The 19805-nt window shown below is 38.2% G+C and overlaps 1 protein-coding gene across 1 annotated transcript in view; it reads right to left on the bottom strand.

The window, feature by feature from the left end:
• Positions 1-2488: 2488 nt before the first annotated feature.
• LOC107576056 (microtubule-associated protein 1B-like) overlaps positions 2489-19805 on the bottom strand; it is a 33850-nt gene continuing 16533 nt past the window's right edge. The window contains 7 exon segments of the mRNA XM_016262329.1: positions 2489-6433; positions 6854-7083; positions 7535-10567; positions 11073-15755; positions 15757-16336; positions 16850-16987; positions 17165-17247. Coding sequence (XP_016117815.1) covers positions 6278-6433; positions 6854-7083; positions 7535-10567; positions 11073-15755; positions 15757-16336; positions 16850-16987; positions 17165-17247 — 8903 coding nt within the window. The 3' untranslated portion in view covers positions 2489-6277.

Below are 19805 nucleotides of genomic sequence, written 5' to 3'. Positions count from 1 at the left end.
GCTATAGTCTGTCATTAAATAACGATTTCAGATAAATTATCTGTACGTAATCTTTTGTGTAATAGTTACTCTGCCAGATAGTTATGGCTTCAAACATTCCAGACCAATATTTCAGTTAAGAAATCCAGGCATTTTATGAAGAAATGAAAGCCATTACACATATAAACTTAATTTATAGATGTGTATTTCGATGATTTATTAGTTTTATTAGCTGTCCCTTTCATGCATCACATGCAATGTTAGCGGTGTTCCTGCATGGCTTTGACCAACAGATGGCGCTAGCGTGCTGTCACTCTTGCGTTGCGTTAAGTCTTTCTTTTTTTTTTTGGATTAGGTTAAATCATTAGTACGAGAAACCAAGTCATTATTTCAAGAAAGTTTCTCATTATAACGAGATACTAAGTCATAATTTTGAGAAAGTTTCTCATTATTATGACTTACAGAATTATATATTTTTTATTCAGTGGCGGAAACGGGCTTCCATATGTTAGACTGCACCCCATAAACACAATCAAGCCTAGAAAAAAATCAGTGAACCACCCCTTTAAGGCACAGTTGTTGCATGACAAGCTAGCCCGTTATCATTTGCTCATGAAAACTGATGAATAAAATGTTTTATATTTGGTTTGGAGTGGAATAGAGTGTGGGCAGAAACATAAATTGGTGCCTATGCTTACCGTTGTTTATGTGTGTGCGCGCGAACTTTTTTCAGTTCATTCCTAAATTGCGCAAGCTCAACTTTCCATAGGAATGGATTAAAAATCAGATCATGCATTTTCTAATCTACAGCACCGCGAGGACGCGCTGCACTTGTTTGAAAAAGGCGGCCGAGGAGGCAAAAGCATAACCAGTGTACCGAGAGAGTGGGGGATGGAGAGATGTCGCTGCGTGTTATAGTTATTAATATTAACATTCCCGTTGGTTTAAATTGTCGGCCATCGGGGGCCCCCTTAAAATGCGGGGCCCCATAGCTACGCCTCTGCATACTGTGCTCTGTTAGCTCATTTTCATTCATGTGTGGACAAATATGCCACACGTCCAGCGGATATTTTCCCACAGGGGCCTGATGGAGTGAAATCGTGAAATATAATACAGAATCGGGTCTTTGAAGTGAATGATATTGTGCATATTCTCTTAGCCTAGTTTGAATTGCATAGTAGCTGCATAATTAATTTCACAATTTATGTGCGATATAAATTCTGACAGGTTACGAGACCATTAATCAAATTGAAAAGACAATATCATAAACTGCTCCTACCTCTCTCTGCCCTAAAATCTCGCCTGCTGGTAATATAAAATCGTCATAGCAACCAAGAGGCCAGTTATCCGCGACGGTGAGCTGGCGGATTAAGAAGTGTGTCATCGGCCGGTGCCGGTGTAAGAGGCTAACAACCACTTTAGCTCCTGCCAAAAGATTTTGGAAGATGTGTGGGTTGCTGTGGACGCAAAATTAGCATGAGGTAATGTCAGTGTTAAAGGAAAGGAGGAGAAACCGTTCAAATGGGTTCAAACATCTATCGACAGTAACACAGATTTCCTCAGGAAAAGAAAAACACTTCAGATTCGGTCCTCGGATGGTTAAAAAAAAAAGAAATATTAATTTTGGAGTGCTTAAACTTTAAAAGCTTTAAAGCTTATGTTACTGATATAATTCATGTTTTTTTTACTTTTATTATCCTATAGCTTCCGCTAACTAAAACAGTCCAATGTACAAAATGATCAGTCTAGTAACAAGATGAAAACTGTAATATGACAGTAATATTAATAGAGTCAATAATCAGTCTCTGATGTAATTTTCAATATAATCAATAACTGAGACGTAATAAACAAGATAAGAATTAAATAATGTACTAAAAATGCGAGTGCTCGGAGTGATACGAGAGACACAAAAGTAGCGCCGGTAAGTTGACTTGAATGAGCGTTACCATTTATTTTCTTCACAGGGAAATTGATTTTTAATGATAAGTTATAAACCTATAAATGTTGTGAGCTCTGATGTTGTTAATCAATGGTAAATGCTTTTGTTGAAGCCACCTGTCTGCATTATTTAAATATATATATATAGCCAGCAAATCGGGCCAAAAGAAGCTCCAACTTTCATCAACAACTTTAAATTAAAATATGATTACAATCATATTTGTACAATTTGTACAATCATATTGTAATGTTGTGATTCACCTCGTAGCTGGTTGGTTTGAATCATGGCTTATAATGTTTTAAGGAAGACTTTTATAAAAATGGAAAAAATACTTCTGGAACCAACAGTGCTAAATGTTGAAGAGCACTTTTGTTGCGATTGACCAATCTGAATAAAGTATTTCAGAACGTCAGATTAACACTATATGTTTTTAATCTGGCTTATTTATTGAGTTGAGATCAACCATGTCATCGCACTGCGATTTAGTTTAAATAATGTATTTTGGTCAACAGTCTGTCTGACAAGTGTATGAAATAAAAAAATTAAACAATGAAGAGGCCCACACAGAAAGAGTTTTCCAAATTTTGATGTTTTTTATTGATGATCACCAGGATGGTTCCCTTTACAGTAAATCAGCAGAAATCTACTTTTGCATTTAGCTTTTAAAGACAGAATGTTGAATATTGCACTAAAGAAGAAGAGAATTAAGATTCATACAGCGCCAAAGAACGAGGAAATATCACAGCATCTTCTCGACAACATCTTAGGGCAAACAGAAGCCAAGCCCAATAATATATGCATATTCCAGTACCATAAAGACAATTAGCTTCAAATATACCTTCTTAAAATAGTTTTAATTCTGATTATTAAACAATTACATTCAGGAGTATAACTAATAAGGTCACATGCAAAGATGGATACGTATACATGACATGGCCAAATGAACCCATCACGTCATGATGCATTTGATGTAGAATGAAATTGAACTAATAGAGATTCATAGAGGTACTTTAAGCAGTCTTTTTTTTCTTTAGGAAAGTAGAATTACAATGACCATAGAACTTTCTTAAAAGAAAGCATTTCACATTAATGACCACGTCAGCTATTTTGATTTATGTACAGGTTATACCATTTGTTTTGATTTCTATTTTGGCTTTTTTTCATTGTAAAGGATCTATCTATAGTGTATTCCATTCGCAGTGTGGTAGTTGTGAAACAGCCATCTGCAAACCAAAGGTTCTAAATCTTATTTTCAGGAGAGTCATGTATCTGTACTAAAATCAGCAACAGCTGAATATGTAATATTTTGTCATGAGTCACTCACGATCTTAGCCAGTTCTTTCGGTGACCCATTTTCTGAGGTTTACTGTTCCATGTGCATATTTTGCTAGTTCTTTGTTTTGTTCAAGCAGCATCCAGCGAAGCAACTTTTACATTCAAAAATATGATTTAAAGTTAGTGCATTTATCTTTATCACAAAGCTAATTTTGTGTAAAGAAATCACAATAAAACCATATAGTACTTGTTACTAAGGCCAGGTATTTGAAATAAAACACTCACGTTTTCAAATATGAAAATATATCCACACCACATGATGTAGGCTACAGTACAGATTCAGCCCATTTTAACAATCTTTCTAGCAAAAAATACAAGAATTTGGTCTCAGTGTGGGTTTGCGTACATCGTTGGAATTGGGTATGATTTTGTGAAGAATTCTGTATCTATCTACTGTCTTTTTGAGGCCCTAGAGATAAGTTCTTAGGCTTTGACCACCACTGCTAACTTGTGTGTTCTCAGCTAGTAAAAGTACACAAAGACCCAGTCACTCTGGCCATCTCAAAGACAACTTCTCTGAGAGAACGCAAATCTATATTCAAATAACACAAAACTAAGTCTGCTGCAATGCATAATAACTTTTACATTTAAAAAAATCAAGATAGACTAAAAACGAACCACTCACTGTGAATATACTGGATTTGGGTTAAGGATGCAGTGTTTCAGAACTTGTTTTGGAACAGTATGAATGATGGCACTGCTGTCTTGAAAGCAAAGGTTCTTTAAGGACAAAACAATTGTGCATTTACCAGTGAGGCCTTGATGGTTTGCTATTGAGGATACTGTTCACAATGTAACTGAAGATGTTGAGCCACTGTCAAATCAAGACCATTTCAGTTCCAAAGGCATTCTAAAGCCATTGACCGATTGCTAATGTTTTTCTTACCTTCAGTGCAAACAGAAACACTAATTGTTAGCTTGTTTTGTAATTGATATAACGTCAGGCTAGGTTGAATTCATATTTTTACTATTTGTAAAGAAATAAGCCATAAAAATGCCAATTAATGTACTGATACTAGCAACAAAAGTAAAAATGTATCTTAAACTGTTCCTGTTCTAGTATTTTAAGTGTTCTCAATAACTGACCTCCATAGAATTTAATTTAGATAATAACTAGCTAAAGTTGTTCTTGACCATTTCGTCAGACCAAAAAACAAATGTTGATTAGTCATTTTAATTGAAATTTTTATATTTGTTTTTTCCCCAAATAAATTAAAATATTACTTATTCACATGAAGTCTACCGACCAAACTGACTTCATTTTAGAAAAGTGCAATCATACTTGGTGCAACATAATGTAATCATTAATGCCTGCTCTTTTATAATACTCAAACTTCTCAGTCAATTCAAACTTTATTAGCGTAAACCTAAAGTAAGGCTATAAAGAATTTCTAATTTTAGTTAATCCAAAATAAATCTGTTAGTACACATATTGTTGTATGTGTGTGTGTGTGTGTGTGTGTGATGACTTAACATTTTCTTTGTCAAACAACACGCAAAAGGCACGAGGGTAACCCTCACTGTCTGCTCTCACATCAACAACTATTCAATTCTATTGATAAGTCTCTACTGCTACATTCTGATATAGTGTAATTTCCACCACCAGTTTCCTTTCAAACAAGTTAAACCTAAAGTGCTTGTGAGTCAGAGAATCTCACCTTGGGGAAAAATCAGGTCAAGCATATCAGAAACACACAAACAAAACATTCAGTATGTCACAAGTCTGAATCCTCTACACCAAAATATATAACAGATTATTTGAAGCATTATTAGCATTGTTGGTCTTAAAGTGGCCACATTTAAATTTCAGTCATATTTTCACTCAAGCAACAGAACATCATGTAAATGGCAATAAAATACCATTTCCATCTGACTCTAATAGTGGTCTACTCAATTTATGGGCAGATGGTATTTAAGCTGCTCGTTATTAGTCCGCTTTGGAAAAGATATCTGGACCCCAACAGATCCCCACAACAGATCACTAGATTAATATACCTACAAAGTTTCGTCCAAGCTAGAGAGCATCATGCTTTAGTACAGTAATTGCAATACTGAGAAAACACAAAACTGTTATTCTTTCTATAACCTTTTGTCTTCTATAACCTTGATCACATGATCAAATTAGAGCCTAGTCAACCAAAATATGTCATATCAGTGGGTTAGTAGTTTATAAAGATGCCATCTACTTTGCTTTACTCTTAAAAGCATGTACATATACAGTCTTCATCACATTATTGAGATAAAACTGCTGGATTGCTTTGATGTTTGAATAGAGAATGATCCATCTTTTGTCACCCATTATGTTTGATTTTGTAAATCGGCATTTGAAAGAATTGAGATTTGGCACAGATCTTTTTTGGATTAGCAATTTAGAGTACAGTTATTTCTTTCTTCACTCTATCTGCTGGTGTGATCTCATGGAGAGACTGCATCTAGCCTCATTGTAACCGTAGCTCACAAGACAGCTACTCTGAAATTTTTTGAGTCTGTTCTCAGAGGTTGTTTGCTCTAAGGCTTTGTGACCTTATGTTTAGAGTATGTTCTGCTGGACAACTGTGTCTATATGTGGTACGTGTGTTAAAATTGATGATAATGGATGCAGAACATGAATCAGATGATGTATTAACCAATTCACAGAGGGCTTTTTTGTGCTTTGAATTCAAATTACAGGCAGGATAAAAACTTGGTCTCTATGTTATGTTAAAGAATATGAGAAAACTAAATTTGCATTGCAGCTTTAGCCTACTTGAACATTACATTTATTATTTCATAACGGCTAGCTAGTGAACATTCAGTTTTCTGCCAAAGCCTTGCAGATGCAATCAAAAATGTACAATAGATTCAGGACCAAAGCTTATATAATAAAGTCCTTTGACAGCACTAAGATTTTGTTGCATTTTTGTGGATTAGAATACAAACTATAAATGGCAGCGGATGGATGGTTGTGGGTGAAGCAACTCATCTAAACCTAAAATATTAGAAATGAATGAGGAACGAATGAAAAGCTCTAAATAGAAAATCAATTCAAAATTCTATTTTGCAGGCTTGGAAAGATTCATCCTGCATGACCACTGTGCTGCTGCTGGCCAAGACCATTATATTCAGGTCCTGCTGTTTCTCATGGGTCTGCTGATACCAGTTCCGAGTTACCTCTGTGTCATGTGTTGGTATTAAAGTGACCTAAATGAGAAGAAGATGGTCAGATGAAGTCCAGTATTCTGCTTGCAAATAAGACCTTAGGACATGAGTTTTCAATCCTTACATTAAACAAGGATTGAATTAATATATTGAGTGCACTTGTAAATTACTTTTTTTGGTATTAAAGTGACCTAAATGAGAAGAAGATGGTCAGATGAAGTGCAGTATTCTGCTTGCAAATAAGACCTTAGGACATGAGTTTTCAATCCTTACATTAAACAAGGATTGAATTAATATATTGAGTGCACTTGTAAATTACTTTTTGTTTTGTTGCATACTCCATAGTACCCCCTTGTGTCCCTACAGTAGACCCCAGTTTGAAAACCCCTGTTCTAGGGGATTACTACAACAAACATACAAACTCATCCATATACTTAATTTTAGTGTAAAGTCAAATCATACCTGGAGATTAGTGCCCCATTGTGCTTTCCCTTCTAAGAGTGCATCTAGAACTGCACGGCTGGGTTCACCACTGCCTGGGTCATTTCCACTGACGACATAGTATGCTGCTCGCACTCGCTTGAAGAACTCTTGATCGACATTTTTAGCACTGCAGTGGTTGGGAATGTAAGCTAGGTCAACGTAGATGGGTGATCCAGGTGGAGTCCCAGCGCTGGATTTCAGGTTGGAGCCTAAAAGAATATACCATTGGTTATTTGCATTGTCTGGCTTATACTGATATACAGTATTTCTTCCATGTTATGGTTGATTGCCAATAAATAGACAACATTTAAAAATCTGCACTATTTTGTCTAAATAAATTAATAACAAAGCACTAAAAACTAAAATCTGTTATTTTAAATGCTACAAGTGAATTTAGGTATCACAACATTATAATGTACAGTATGAAAAAATTGTTCATTTTACTTTTAACAGCAAAGATTAATTTTAACAGTATAAAATTTAGTTTGAAGAGTTAATTTGAAGAGTGTTACATGACAGTGAAGATAATCTAAATGTGAATAAAGGTAAATTAGCATGCGCAATTAAATATCCAATATTGGCTGATAAATTATTAAAATCTGTAATATCACTCAAAAACCAATATGGTACTAATGTGTCATGCATCCCCGATGTTTGTACCTGCATTACTCTTAACGCCATTGGCCAATCCTCTTCCTGGGTTGTAGATGTCTCCCCTGGATCCCTGTGTCTCAGACATTTTGGACAAACGAAAAGTCTTCTCTGAATCTTTTCTTTTAAGATCATGAGGTGAGGAGTCTTTGGATGTCTGCTTCACAGGGGTAGTAGATCTCCTGCTTTTTGCATCTCCCTTACGTGCCGGCGATGCAGACTTTCCTAGTGTCTTCCTCAAGCCTCTATTTGTTTTAAGGTCCTTCTTCATTGGTCGTTCTGTGTGGGTCTGGCCATTAAGAAGGGCCTCTGGGTCCACCATGCACACATCAGGGTGTGGTGGGTGAGGAAGATGGTCTTTCATTGGGATGGGAGGGGGATCGTGACTCCTCGGGGAGGAGGAATGATGACTTCCTCCGTTGCCACCAGCTGCAGACATTTTGTCCACAGGTAAATGTTCTGCATCTTCATCAGAATCAAGGTTCCCTTCTGCTGTAATTGAAGGACATTCCTCAGTCTCTGGAGGAACATCTGAGTCAGACTGAGATGGGACTGACTCGCTCAAAGATGTAGGAGGAGTTTCCTCCCCTGCTAGCATAATGCCATGCCCAGTCGCTGTACCACTCTGAATGCTGTGCGATCCCTCCTTACCATCTTCATGGTGACTGTGGGGATGACAATGCTGCTGCTTGTGAGATCTCCTTTTGACAGAGTGCTGCTCACGCTCATCACCATCATCATCTCTTGAATGATCGCTTCTGGCATCTTCCTCTCCGTCCTCACTTGATAGTTCCTGTGGACTTGGATTTATAAAGGATGGAGAGATATCTCCTTTGCGGTGTTTGAAGAGCGAAGGTGAATGTGAGGACATGGCCTCCATACCGAGATCAGAGGGTCGTGTTAATCCCTCATCGGACTTCTTGGAGACCTCAGGGTAACAAGCCCGTGCTCCTGATAGTAGAGTGGGTGGACGTTCTTTTGAATCATACTTCTCTTCCTCCTCTTCACCCCCCTTTTCCTCCTTTAAACCCTCATAAACATCTTCCCCATAGCCAGATGGAGCCTTTAGACATTCAAAATCCTCATGCTGTATAGTGGATGCAAGGGCACTATGCTGGCTAGACTCAACTGTATCTGTTTTTTTGCTGTCTTTTTCCATCACTTCTTCTTCTGTTTGCGCTTTCTTCTCTTCCATTTTTTCTTTACATTCCTTTTCTACAATTCTTTCAATTTGTTCTACTTCTTTCTTTGTTTTTGACTGCTCGGTTTTCCCTTCACTATCGCTCTGCTGCTCTGACTTCTTGCCATTATCTAGGCTCTCTCCCATCTTTTCTGACCTCACTTCGACCATCTTTTCAGGTTGTATCTGTTCTTCCTCAATTGTTTTATGTTGTACTCCCTCTTTCTCATCTGTCTCACGCTTCTCTTCATATTCCATCTTGCTCACTTTTGCTTCTTTCATTTCAACCCGCTCCTGTACTTTTTCAGGCAAGTCTATAATTTCCTTAGACTTCTCTGCCTCTTCTTGCTTCATACTTTGTTCACTTTGTGTGTTAGTACTGAGAGTCCCACATGTTGTGACTGGCACCTTCTGAGAACTTGTGATTTCTGTTGGCCCATCTATGGTTTGCAGATCAAATGAATGTAATATTGTTGTTGAGGGTTTTACATCAGCATGTTGCTCTGGTAAAGATGCTGTGCTTAATTTTTCAGTAGGTGAAGATCTTTCACATTCAATTCTGCATGGCAAGGTTCCCTCCTCAAAAATGCTTTTGTTGTCCTCAGGCTCATCATCAGAGGATTTTTCCTGTGACTGTTTGTCTGCAGAGTCAGCCTTCTCCAAAGGTGCAATGTCAAATTTGAGAGATGTTGCAGATGCCACCACAATTGGATGAGTTGCATGCTCAGAAGTTGCTGATTCTGGTGATTTTGAGGAATGTGGCTCTGCTACATGTTTAGGATGAGAGACATGATCCTTGTCAGATTTAATGCTTGACATATCCTCCTCTGACTTTTCCTCTGCTGATGATGTTTGATCTTGAAGAAACGATTTGGATTCCTCCAGGGGACTGAGAGGAGAAAACCTGGCAAGACTAGATATTGATTCAGATGTTGTTGTAGCAGGTGTCAATCGCTCTGAGACTTCCATGTATTCGTCTTTTTTTAAACATGGTAAATCCATAATGGGCGACTCTTCCTCTTTTAACGATGAGTACTCATATGATATACTGTCTCCATCTGATCTTAGTTGGACACTAGGAATATTAATCAGTGTTTCTAGGCATTCTCCAAGGTGCTGACCCGTTGAATATGAGGCAGATGTTGAAGAAGAGTAACTAAAGGATGAAGATGATGAGTAAGTTGCATCAGACATTGCTGCTTGAGCAACAGTTAGGGATTCAGTCACTTCAGGCTTTTTATCAGATGTCTTTTGTGGTTCATGTTTTTCATCGCTGGGCTTGGGTACGTCATATTGGACTGAACTAGTATCTTGTTTCTTGGACTGTTCATCCTCCTTGCTGATTACATCCTTGTGCTCTCCAGGTACTGATAAAGGCTCTGTTGTGGGGGACTTTTTTGAGGATGAATCACCAATTGTTTCTGTCTGTAGATCTTCTGCAGTTGCTCCAGATGCTAAGGGACCAGTAGTATCTTCTTGTTTTGTTTCAAGTGGTTTAGATGCAGTCATGGTATCAAATGCTACTTTGGACTCTTTCTCAGACATCTCTCTGGCACCCTTTTCAATATCCAAGTCACTTGCATCTTCCTCTTCATCTTCCTCATCCTCATAGTCATCCTCTTCTTCTGCAAATATTTTTTGGCTTCTGACAAAGCATTCCTCAGTCTCCGCACTCACAATCAATGACTTGCTGGAAAGAGAATCAGTTTTGCCAGTGCACTCAAGTGCAAGAACATTGTCATCAACTTTCATGGACTGCCCTGAAGAATCAGGAGTGGCAGTGCTGGGATCTTCAGGTGATAACCTGGCAGCAAGCATGTCCTTTTCAGGTGGTGAGTATCGACCAGAAGAAAACGGGTCACCTTGGAGGTACTGATAAAGGCTCTGTTGTGGGGGACTTTTTTGAGGATGAATCACCAATTGTTTCTGTCTGTAGATCTTCTGCAGTTGCTCCAGATGCTAAGGGACCAGTAGTATCTTCTTGTTTTGTTTCAAGTGGGTTAGATGCAGTCATGGTATCAAATGCTACTTTGGACTCTTTCTCAGACATCTCTCTGGCACCCTTTTCAATATCCAAGTCACTTGCATCTTCCTCTTCATCTTCCTCATCCTCATAGTCATCCTCTTCTTCTGCAAATATTTTTTGGCTTCTGACAAAGCATTCCTCAGTCTCCGCACTCACAATCAATGACTTGCTGGAAAGATAATCAGTTTTGCCAGTGCACTCAAGTGCAAGAACATTGTCATCAACTTTCATGGACTGCCCTGAAGAATCAGGAGTGGCAGTGGTGGGATCTTCAGGTGATAACCTGGCAGCAAGCATGTTCTTTTCAGGTGGTGAGTATCGACCAGAAGAAAACGGGTCACCTTGGCTTTCAGCTGAATCCAGTTTGGTTTTATCTTTGTTACTATCACTTGAGATTGGACTCTCCATTTTGTTCTCATCGGAAGCACATGTTGATGAAGTTGTTAGGCTCTGAAGATTTTTATCCTGTGATGATGTAAGAATCCCTTGTGGAGGGGAAGCTTCAGTCACATGGGGTTTGGTCGTGTCCAGGTCCTCTGAATGAGGCATTGCCAATGTTTCTTCTGTTTTATGGTCTTTCTCTTGTGTATCAGGATTTGAAAGGCTGGAAGCAGATGTACATGGCTCTTTATCTGACAATTTAACATGACTTCCATCATCTTTTCCTTGAAGAGGAGAATGTGTGTCCTCTTTCTCCTTCTCCTTCTCTTCTCTCTCCAATTTCTCTGATTTGTCTTGCAAATCACTAGAGGCAAACAAGCTTGAACCTGCTGCCGAAGTGGCTTTTCTTTCATATGTAAAACTATTGTCAACAAAAAGATCTGGTCTCTCTTCTCTAACCAATTCTTCCTCTTGGTATTGCTCCTTATTGTCTTGCTCTGAGTAGGCACTGTGGCTGATGTGAATACTTGAAGTCTGGTAATCAACCTTGCTGAAAGACACTGGCTCATCATCACTTTGTTCCTCTACTGAACAAGCAGCTCCAAGCAAAGTGGCCTGACTTGTTTTTCTATTGTCATCTAAATCTCTATCCAGACTAGGGTACTGGTCCTCTTCCTCTCTTCCTCTCTCAGTGTCTTTTGAAATGGGCTTTTCATACGGCTCATATTTAGAGGCTTCAAAGCTTTCTTTTTCCACTTCATAAGTCATCTTGTCATCAGATTTCATTCTCTCGCTATCAGTCTTTTCAGCACATTTCTCATCTGCACTGCCAGTCTTTTGAAAATCAGAATGTAACTCTAACCCTGGAGAGGCAACCTCTCGTTCTCCTTCCCTTTCCCTCTCAGCCTCCTTCTCAGGTTTTGCAGCTTCCTTTGAAGAGAGCAATGTTTCATGTTGGTCATCCTCACTTGCCTGACTGTCAGAGCTGGGCAGTGTGATACTTGTTGGTTTGCTCTCAGTTAGAGTCTCTGAGACAGCTTTAGTACTTGTATCTGTAGTAGAGGGTGTAAGTGATGTGGTATCCACCTTAAACTCCTCTGGTTCAGGTGATATTCCACTGGAATCTCTAGTCAACACTTTTTCATTTAAATGGACCACAATTTCCTCTTTTTTCATACTTGTCTCAGGTGGTTGTGCAGAACTGCTTGCCATTGGTTCCTCAGACTTCCAAAGTTCCACTGATAATGGTCTTGAACCAGCCCCTCCCATACAAACAGCATCTCCTTCATCCTCCTCAGTGCTTTCATCTTCATCTGAAAATTTGGTTGGAAATGTAGTTTCAAATGTTGACTTGGTGTCTTTTGTTTTGTCCACAGTTGAGGAGGCTTCTTCAATGAATTTTTCTTTATAATCTAAATTTAATTTGAATCCAATGTCTGACGGTGAGAAAGTATCTGTTTCATGTAATGATATGTCTTGTTTGATATCTCCTTTAGGTTCATCTTTCAATTCCACTTTTTCTTCACAACTCAGATCTGAGGTGTCAAACATTTGTTCTAAAGATTCTACCAAAGATTTCTGTTTGCCTCCCAAGCCCATTTTGGTGTCAACTGACACCAATTTTGATGCATCTTCTATCATTATTTTCTCCTCAGGCTCTTTGCTTACGTTTGAATCAGTTGTTTTATCTTCTGCAATGGGAAGATCTCTTTTCTTCAGTGTGTCTACAGTATCGTGTTCTGATTTAGAATCCACAGTTTTTGATTCTGTTGGAATCTGTTCTGGCCTTTCTTCCACAGATATTGCCTTAGGTTCTTGTTTTGTGTCAGATGGCACATCCGTTGCCATACTTGGTTGAGGTACTTTAGTTACAATCTCTTCAGTGTGTTTTTCTTCATACTGTTGGTCGCTTTTAGCAGCGGCACTCTCAGATACTGATTGATCTGTAGATATCTGAAGTTGAGTATCCTCCACACACTTATCTTTAGATTCATACGGTTTTGGGGAAATGTCTTCAAACTCAACTGGTTGTTCAGATTTGACAAATATGCCTTTGCTTATTTCATCCGCTTTAGCTTGCATATCTTCTTTTTCTGGTGTTATTTGCTGGGGTTCACTCTTCACTTCAGAATCAAGCGCAGATTTAGAGATAGTAAGCTTATCTGTTTTTTCATAAGTCTGACATTCTATAGACTCTTCATCTGGTTTGCTAGTTAGCTTCACTAACTCTTTGTTTTTCTGGTCCTGATCATCTTTAGAAGTCAAATCTGATTTCTCAGATTCAGACAGGAAAGCTTGACATTGGCTCAATTCTGGTTGTTCATCTTTAGGTTCCGGGACGAATATTGGTGAGGAATCCATTTTGTCTGAAATGGAAATTTGTGTTTTGGATATAGTTTCCTCTACAGTTTCCATATCTTGGCTAGTTTCATCTGTGTATTGTGAAATTACGGAATGTGTTATTTGAGGCTCTTCTTTGTATGATACATCTGCTTTTTCTAAATGTTGTTTGGTTTGATTTTCTTCCAATAGCTTCTCCTTCAAGTCTTCATCTTGTTTACCAGTAATTTCAGTCTCACCTGGAGTTGCCTCTAATATATGAGATTTCATCTCTTGCGCTGACATCCCTTTAGATTCTTGATCATCTTTAGTAGACATATCCTTCTCCATAATGGACACTTCTACATGCATCTCTGTAGACTGAACATCTGGTTTTGAGAGGGAAATTTGCTCTTGCATCACAGATTTTACTTTCTCTACATTTGTATCCTTAGAGTCATCATGTTCTTTGTCAGCTGGAATCATTTTCTCATATATCAGTCCAGCCGCACTTTTACTTTCTAACTTTTCTTCATCTTTCAAGGTAACATCTGTTTTTTCACTTAACTGTTGTATTTGAGAATTGAGGCCATCTGTGTCTTCCTTAAATGGGCTTATACAGACAGATGAATCAGTTTCCTCCAAAGCCACTTGTTCATGTGTAATATCAGTTGATTCAGATTTCTGCTTTTCCGGTTTAGTTGTCATATCTGTCTCTACAGTGTCTTGTGTCTCCATATATTTTTTGGCTAATTCATGAGATGTTGATGTTTCTGCTATGATGTCTGGGCTTTCTATGGACTGACAAGATATATCAGTCAGATCTTTCTCTTTGGATTCTTTGTCTAAATTAGATGATATTTTGGCTTTCTCTGACTGAATTTCTTCTTGTTTCTCCTGTTTTTCTATCTTGGAACATTCCAGAACTGCTGGAAAACTCTTATCTTGAAACTCTTCTTCATTTGCATTTTTCTTATCAAAATCCTCTTTAGATGGCAATGCTGCTTTTTTTGGTTCTGATATTACATCACCTTTATCTGTAACCTCTGGATACTTTAATAATTGGTCGTTCTCCTTATGCTTCCCTTCAGCATCATCTCTCTCACCCTCCTTTTCTTTCTCCTCTTTTTTCTCTTCGTCTGTGGACGATTTTAAATCACAAGTTTCTTCAACGTCATGATCATCAGATAACTTGTTAGCTTTACCCTCAAGAATTACAGCCTTGCTGCTCTCTTTTAAGTCCTCTTCAACTTTGCCCTTCTTCTCAACACTTGGATCAGGCATTACCTTTGTATCACTTATTTCTTTTAATGGTAGAACTGGTAGACTTTCTTTTTTAGCTGACAAGTCGTCAACAAGTGGAGATGGTACAGAGGTTGCTTCCTGGATTCTCTTCTTTTCTTCCTCCTCTGCTTGAGGTATTTCTTTCTCATCTAAAACACCAGGTTTTTGTTTTGCACTCTCCTTTTCAGATTTAATTTCAGCGGGGCTAAGTGGCACTCCTGGTTCTTGATGAGTCTCTTTAAGGAGAACTTTATCCTTCCCTTCCACAGGTGACATTCTGAGGGGAGAGTGAGATGCACTAGGTGGCCCAGAATGTGTAGGAGAAGCCATTTTTACAGTGCTGTCATCAGGGCTAATGCATCGGTCTTCCACATCTGGAAAAACACTAGCTTCAGTAACAGGAAGCTTAGAAACACTGTGCGATGGGGAGGAGAGTATTGTTTGTGCTTCAAAAGATGAGTCCTCCCTAGAATGTGATACTGATACCTTCTCCATCTCAGGTGGTGAGGATTTTTCAACAGATGAAGTATCAGGAACTAAAGGCACGGGACTTTTGGGTTTGTCCATTTCTTTCTCCTTGTGTTCAAGTTTATCAAGTGAGGCATATGCTTCTTGTAACTTTCCAAGTGAAATGTCAACATTTGGTGTTTTATCCTCATATTCATCCTCCTCTTCATCACCGTAATGGGCGGCCATCTCAATTCCCTCGGTTTTGCCTTCTAAGGGAAGTGGTGGAGATTCCTCAGAGGGAGATGATTTGAAACACTTGTCTTCCTCCAAGGAGGATGTTGGTGAGATGGTTCCAGCTGAATGTAGGTAGTCTTTTCCTTGGGTGGCCTCAGTCTGGGTAACCGGTTGAACTGTGTCCAAGACTAGGGAACTTTTTCCAGTGTCTTCGGTCTGAGGTGCTGTGGCGGATGCCACTGACTGATCTTCTGCAATGGAAGTGGGTAAAGAAGACAGTTTGTCATACTCCGTTATAGACGTTGCTGAAGAAACATGTTCCTCCTCAGCTAATGGCGCTGCAAATATACTGGTGGATTTTGTTCTGCGGTGCATTTCCTGGAAACAAAACTCTGATAATTTTTTCTGTAGGGTTGGCAGGGAGCCATACAACGAGAGCAGTAATAGATGTCAAATACGGGACAGATATTTCTCCCTCTTTTCCATTGGGAAGCACTATCCCTGTCTTGGCCTTGCTGTTACCTGCCCACTTCTGCATGAGGAACTGCATTTCCTTACTGTCCTTCACAGGGTTCAGGACAAACATGTCTAACCTGCCCACACCCATCTTATGAAAAAGAGTGATGGGCTCGATGGTATTGCTAACCACTCGAAAAAGAGGCTCAGGCTTAATTCCTAGCTTGTTGAGGTATTGCAATGTAAGAGAGGCTTCCTCAATGCTTCGCTTCACTTTCAAATTTGATTCTGATGTGCGAAGCTTCTCAGGTACATTGAAGAACACAACTCCGAGCTCGGGCGATATCAGGTTCTTCATCCAATCACTGTAGGTGGTTGAGCCTTGAGACTGTTCTTCCTCCTGTTCTGCAACTTTCCTTTGAAGTAGTCCATTGATTCCAGGAAGATTATCAGCACCAATATGGGTAAAGGACAAACATGTCTAACCTGCCCACACCCATCTTATGAAAAAGAGTGATGGGCTCGATGGTATTGCTAACCACTCGAAAAAGAGGCTCAGGCTTAATTCCTAGCTTGTTGAGGTATTGCAATGTAAGAGAGGCTTCCTCAATGCTTCGCTTAACTTTCAAATTTGATTCTGATGTGCGAAGCTTCTCAGGTACATTGAAGAACACAACTCCGAGCTCGGGTGATATCAGGTTCTTCATCCAATCACTGTAGGTGGTTGAGCCTTGAGACTGTTCTTCCTCCTGTTCTGCAACCTTCCTTTGAAGTAGTCCATTGATTCCAGGAAGATTATCAGCACCAATATGGGTTATTTTGAGAGGACAGCAAATTTACACTGTTATACAAGCTGTTCACTCACTACTTTACATTGTAGCAAAGTGTCATTTCTTCAGTGTTGTCACATGAAAAGATATAATAAAATATTTACAAAAATGTGAGGGGTGTACTCACGTCTGTATATATATACAGTTATATTATCTAAACTTACCCCAGGATCAGCAAACACACGTGAGAAGGTTTGATGACTAAACACTCCAGTTTGGAGAACCAGGTCACCTTGGTCAGAACTCTGCCCACTCAGGACCAGTAGCTTGTGCACAGCTGGGTCAGATACAAGACAATGGATCTAGGACATAATCAGAGACAAACAGAGCATTTAAAACACATTAGTCTATTAGAGTCAGTCTGTTTGCAGCAAGGTTATACTTCAACAAGGTTATTCAGTCTAACATCAAACCTATTTTTTATCTTTATTAGAAACATACAGCATCTTGCCCATAGAGTTTTTCTTTAAATAACTTACCTCAGAGATAACGGTATCTTCTGATGGGTTCACCAATACAACCGTTTCAAGAACATCACTTTTGTGGTGCAGAGTCCTTTGACCTGAAAGAAATACATATGGTTTTTCTTGTTGATATTAAGTTACAAATATCTATTGTGACTACACTCATTGAGTCTATTCACGATTTGTAAATCATCTAAAACAGATGCAGCATAAAGATACACACTAGCTGAAGGTCATCCTGTAACGAAAGAAACTCATACAGAAAGCGAAAAGACAGAATATGCAGGGTCAGACAGCTCTCAGATTCCATCAAAAATATCTTAATTTGTGTTCCGAAGATGAACGAAGGTCTTATGGGTTTGAAACGACATGAGGGTGAGTAATTAATGACAGAATTTTCATTTTTGGGTGAACTATCCCTTTAACAGAAATGACTGTGCTTTCTATCGGCTTTTCAAAAAGTGTTAAGTTACTACTACAATAATTTTAAGTAGTTAAACTACATTCAAGCTAATTTTTTGTAATAGTAGTTAGCAAAACTACTAACTACAATGAAGGGCAAAATCTTTTTTAATTATATAACTATAAGATATAAAATTTAATGATTATAATTTAATCAAAGCTGTACTTTTCTTAAACAAAACAATGAAAGTTTGAATGAATGGATAAATAGGGTGATAACATCAAATTTGATTTAATAAATGTACAATAAATATAATAATAAAATAAGAATATTCCTTAGTTATAACTTAATCTAGTATATAATTTAATCAAAAACACAGTAAGAAACTAAATATGCTGCTATAAAGAAGCTTGGAACGACATGAAAGAATTTGAATTAGTAATTTTTTTTTTATTCTGTTCATGTACTGCCTGAACTGATTCACCTGAATAAATAACTGATTTGCACTTCAAGATGAACCGATTCACTAAAATGAATCACTTCAGGATGAACCAATTTACTACAATGTAAAATTTACCTTCCAGACCTTCCAGCGCTACATATGAGTGAAAGTTGTTTAGGATGAAATGATTTAGTAGAACAAATCAGGCTTTCCAGTACTACATTTGAGAAAGAGCTCACTTGACGATGAATTTGCATGTGCAATACAATTTGACATTCAAAATACAATATGACTGTTGGTAAAAGCTTCACTAGAAAAGGTTTGCTACTTAATTAGTTGCTCCCAAAAACTTTATGCCAGACCAGTATTCTGAAAAAAAAGGAAACACTCATCTAAATGATTTAGGAAAACTTATTCGGGAATAGGGCTAAATGCTAAACCATAACTCACTGAAACGAACAGTAGCCAGAGCGTAATCCTTTAAAGCATGTTCCTTAACAACATTGCGTTGATTTGTTCATTTGAAAGTCAATTATAGCAGCCGTATGATTGATTAATGTTTGAATGCCCCTGCAGCAGGAGTAACACTGAAAGGCATAGCTATCACTCACATCAATATTCATTCATTTAGAAAAGGACTCCCAAGATGTACAGAACAGCATATCCACAGCTAAAAGACAACCTTAGTGCAATGTATTTCAAGGACAGTCCTGCAAGAATCCTGTTAATGAGACATCATGGATGTTTGGATTACGGTCACAAGTAAGGGGTTTAGAGTTTCAAGTGTAAATTACGATAAGAGGATATCCAGGCTAATAAGAAAAAAAATCAAATGACAGAAATGCAACACAAGTCTTTATATCATCTCAAAAGTCCAGTCCAAACACATTTATCCTGTGTTTTCAGTTGTATAAAGAATGTTATAAGGGCAGGGTATATTGAGGAATTAGTGGGATAATCAAAGAGCTGCTGAACGCAGCACGACTGGGGTTTGGACCAAGCTGGCCTAAGCCCAGCCTTGCTTCTATGAGCCAGATGGTATGAGAAGGAAGTACAGAAGTGAAAGTACAACATATGTGAAGACTGGGGAGACAGATTTCACCAGGATGCACTGAATTCAAATAATACGGGCTGCCACGGAAACTAGTAGCTCCAACCCTGCTGCCCTTTGCAAAGTGACAAAGTACAAAGAAAAGATGGAGGTATGAAAGTCTCGGGCACTGCAGTTGCTCTCCCTTAGGCACAATGCCCAGAGCTACATGGGTCTATTGGCTTTGTAATGAATGCATTGTGTGCTTTGTTGTTGTTTGATGAAAATCTTAGGAAGAGGCAGAACTCAGAGAATTAACAAATGTAGGTGATAAAAATGACTTTTTAAACTCTGTCTAGACCGTCAGAATTAGTTAACCAGATGATTAACAGACAGCTTATGGGTGGATTTGAAAACATGCATCTAATCATAACATTTGATGGTACATAAATAGATCTAAAGTATTCATGTTGTCATCTTTCAAATCAAAGTGTATATAGTAGGTCATTTTTAATGGAACAAAATGCACAATGTGACCTGTTTCATGTGTAATTCATTTAACATTAGAATAAGATATTCAAATGATTATTAACAAATAAAAGTACTCAAGGCCTTCCAAAGTTACATGAGCAGAGCCAGATAGTATGCTGTTAATTAAGCCTATGATAAATCTTTTTGCTCTAAATATTATTCAGCCTTTTGAAGAAATCCTGTTAAAAAGAGTGGTTGAATTTTTCATTTGAAAACTTAATATTGTGTACTACAGTGACTGCATATAAAA

The sequence above is a fragment of the Sinocyclocheilus grahami genome, unplaced genomic scaffold (assembly GCF_001515645.1).
Source record: "Sinocyclocheilus grahami isolate Dianchi unplaced genomic scaffold, SAMN03320097.WGS_v1.1 scaffold31.1, whole genome shotgun sequence".
NCBI lineage: Eukaryota > Metazoa > Chordata > Actinopteri > Cypriniformes > Cyprinidae > Sinocyclocheilus > Sinocyclocheilus grahami.
Note: the sequence above shows the minus strand (reverse complement) of the source record. Positions and strands in the feature narration are given on the sequence as shown.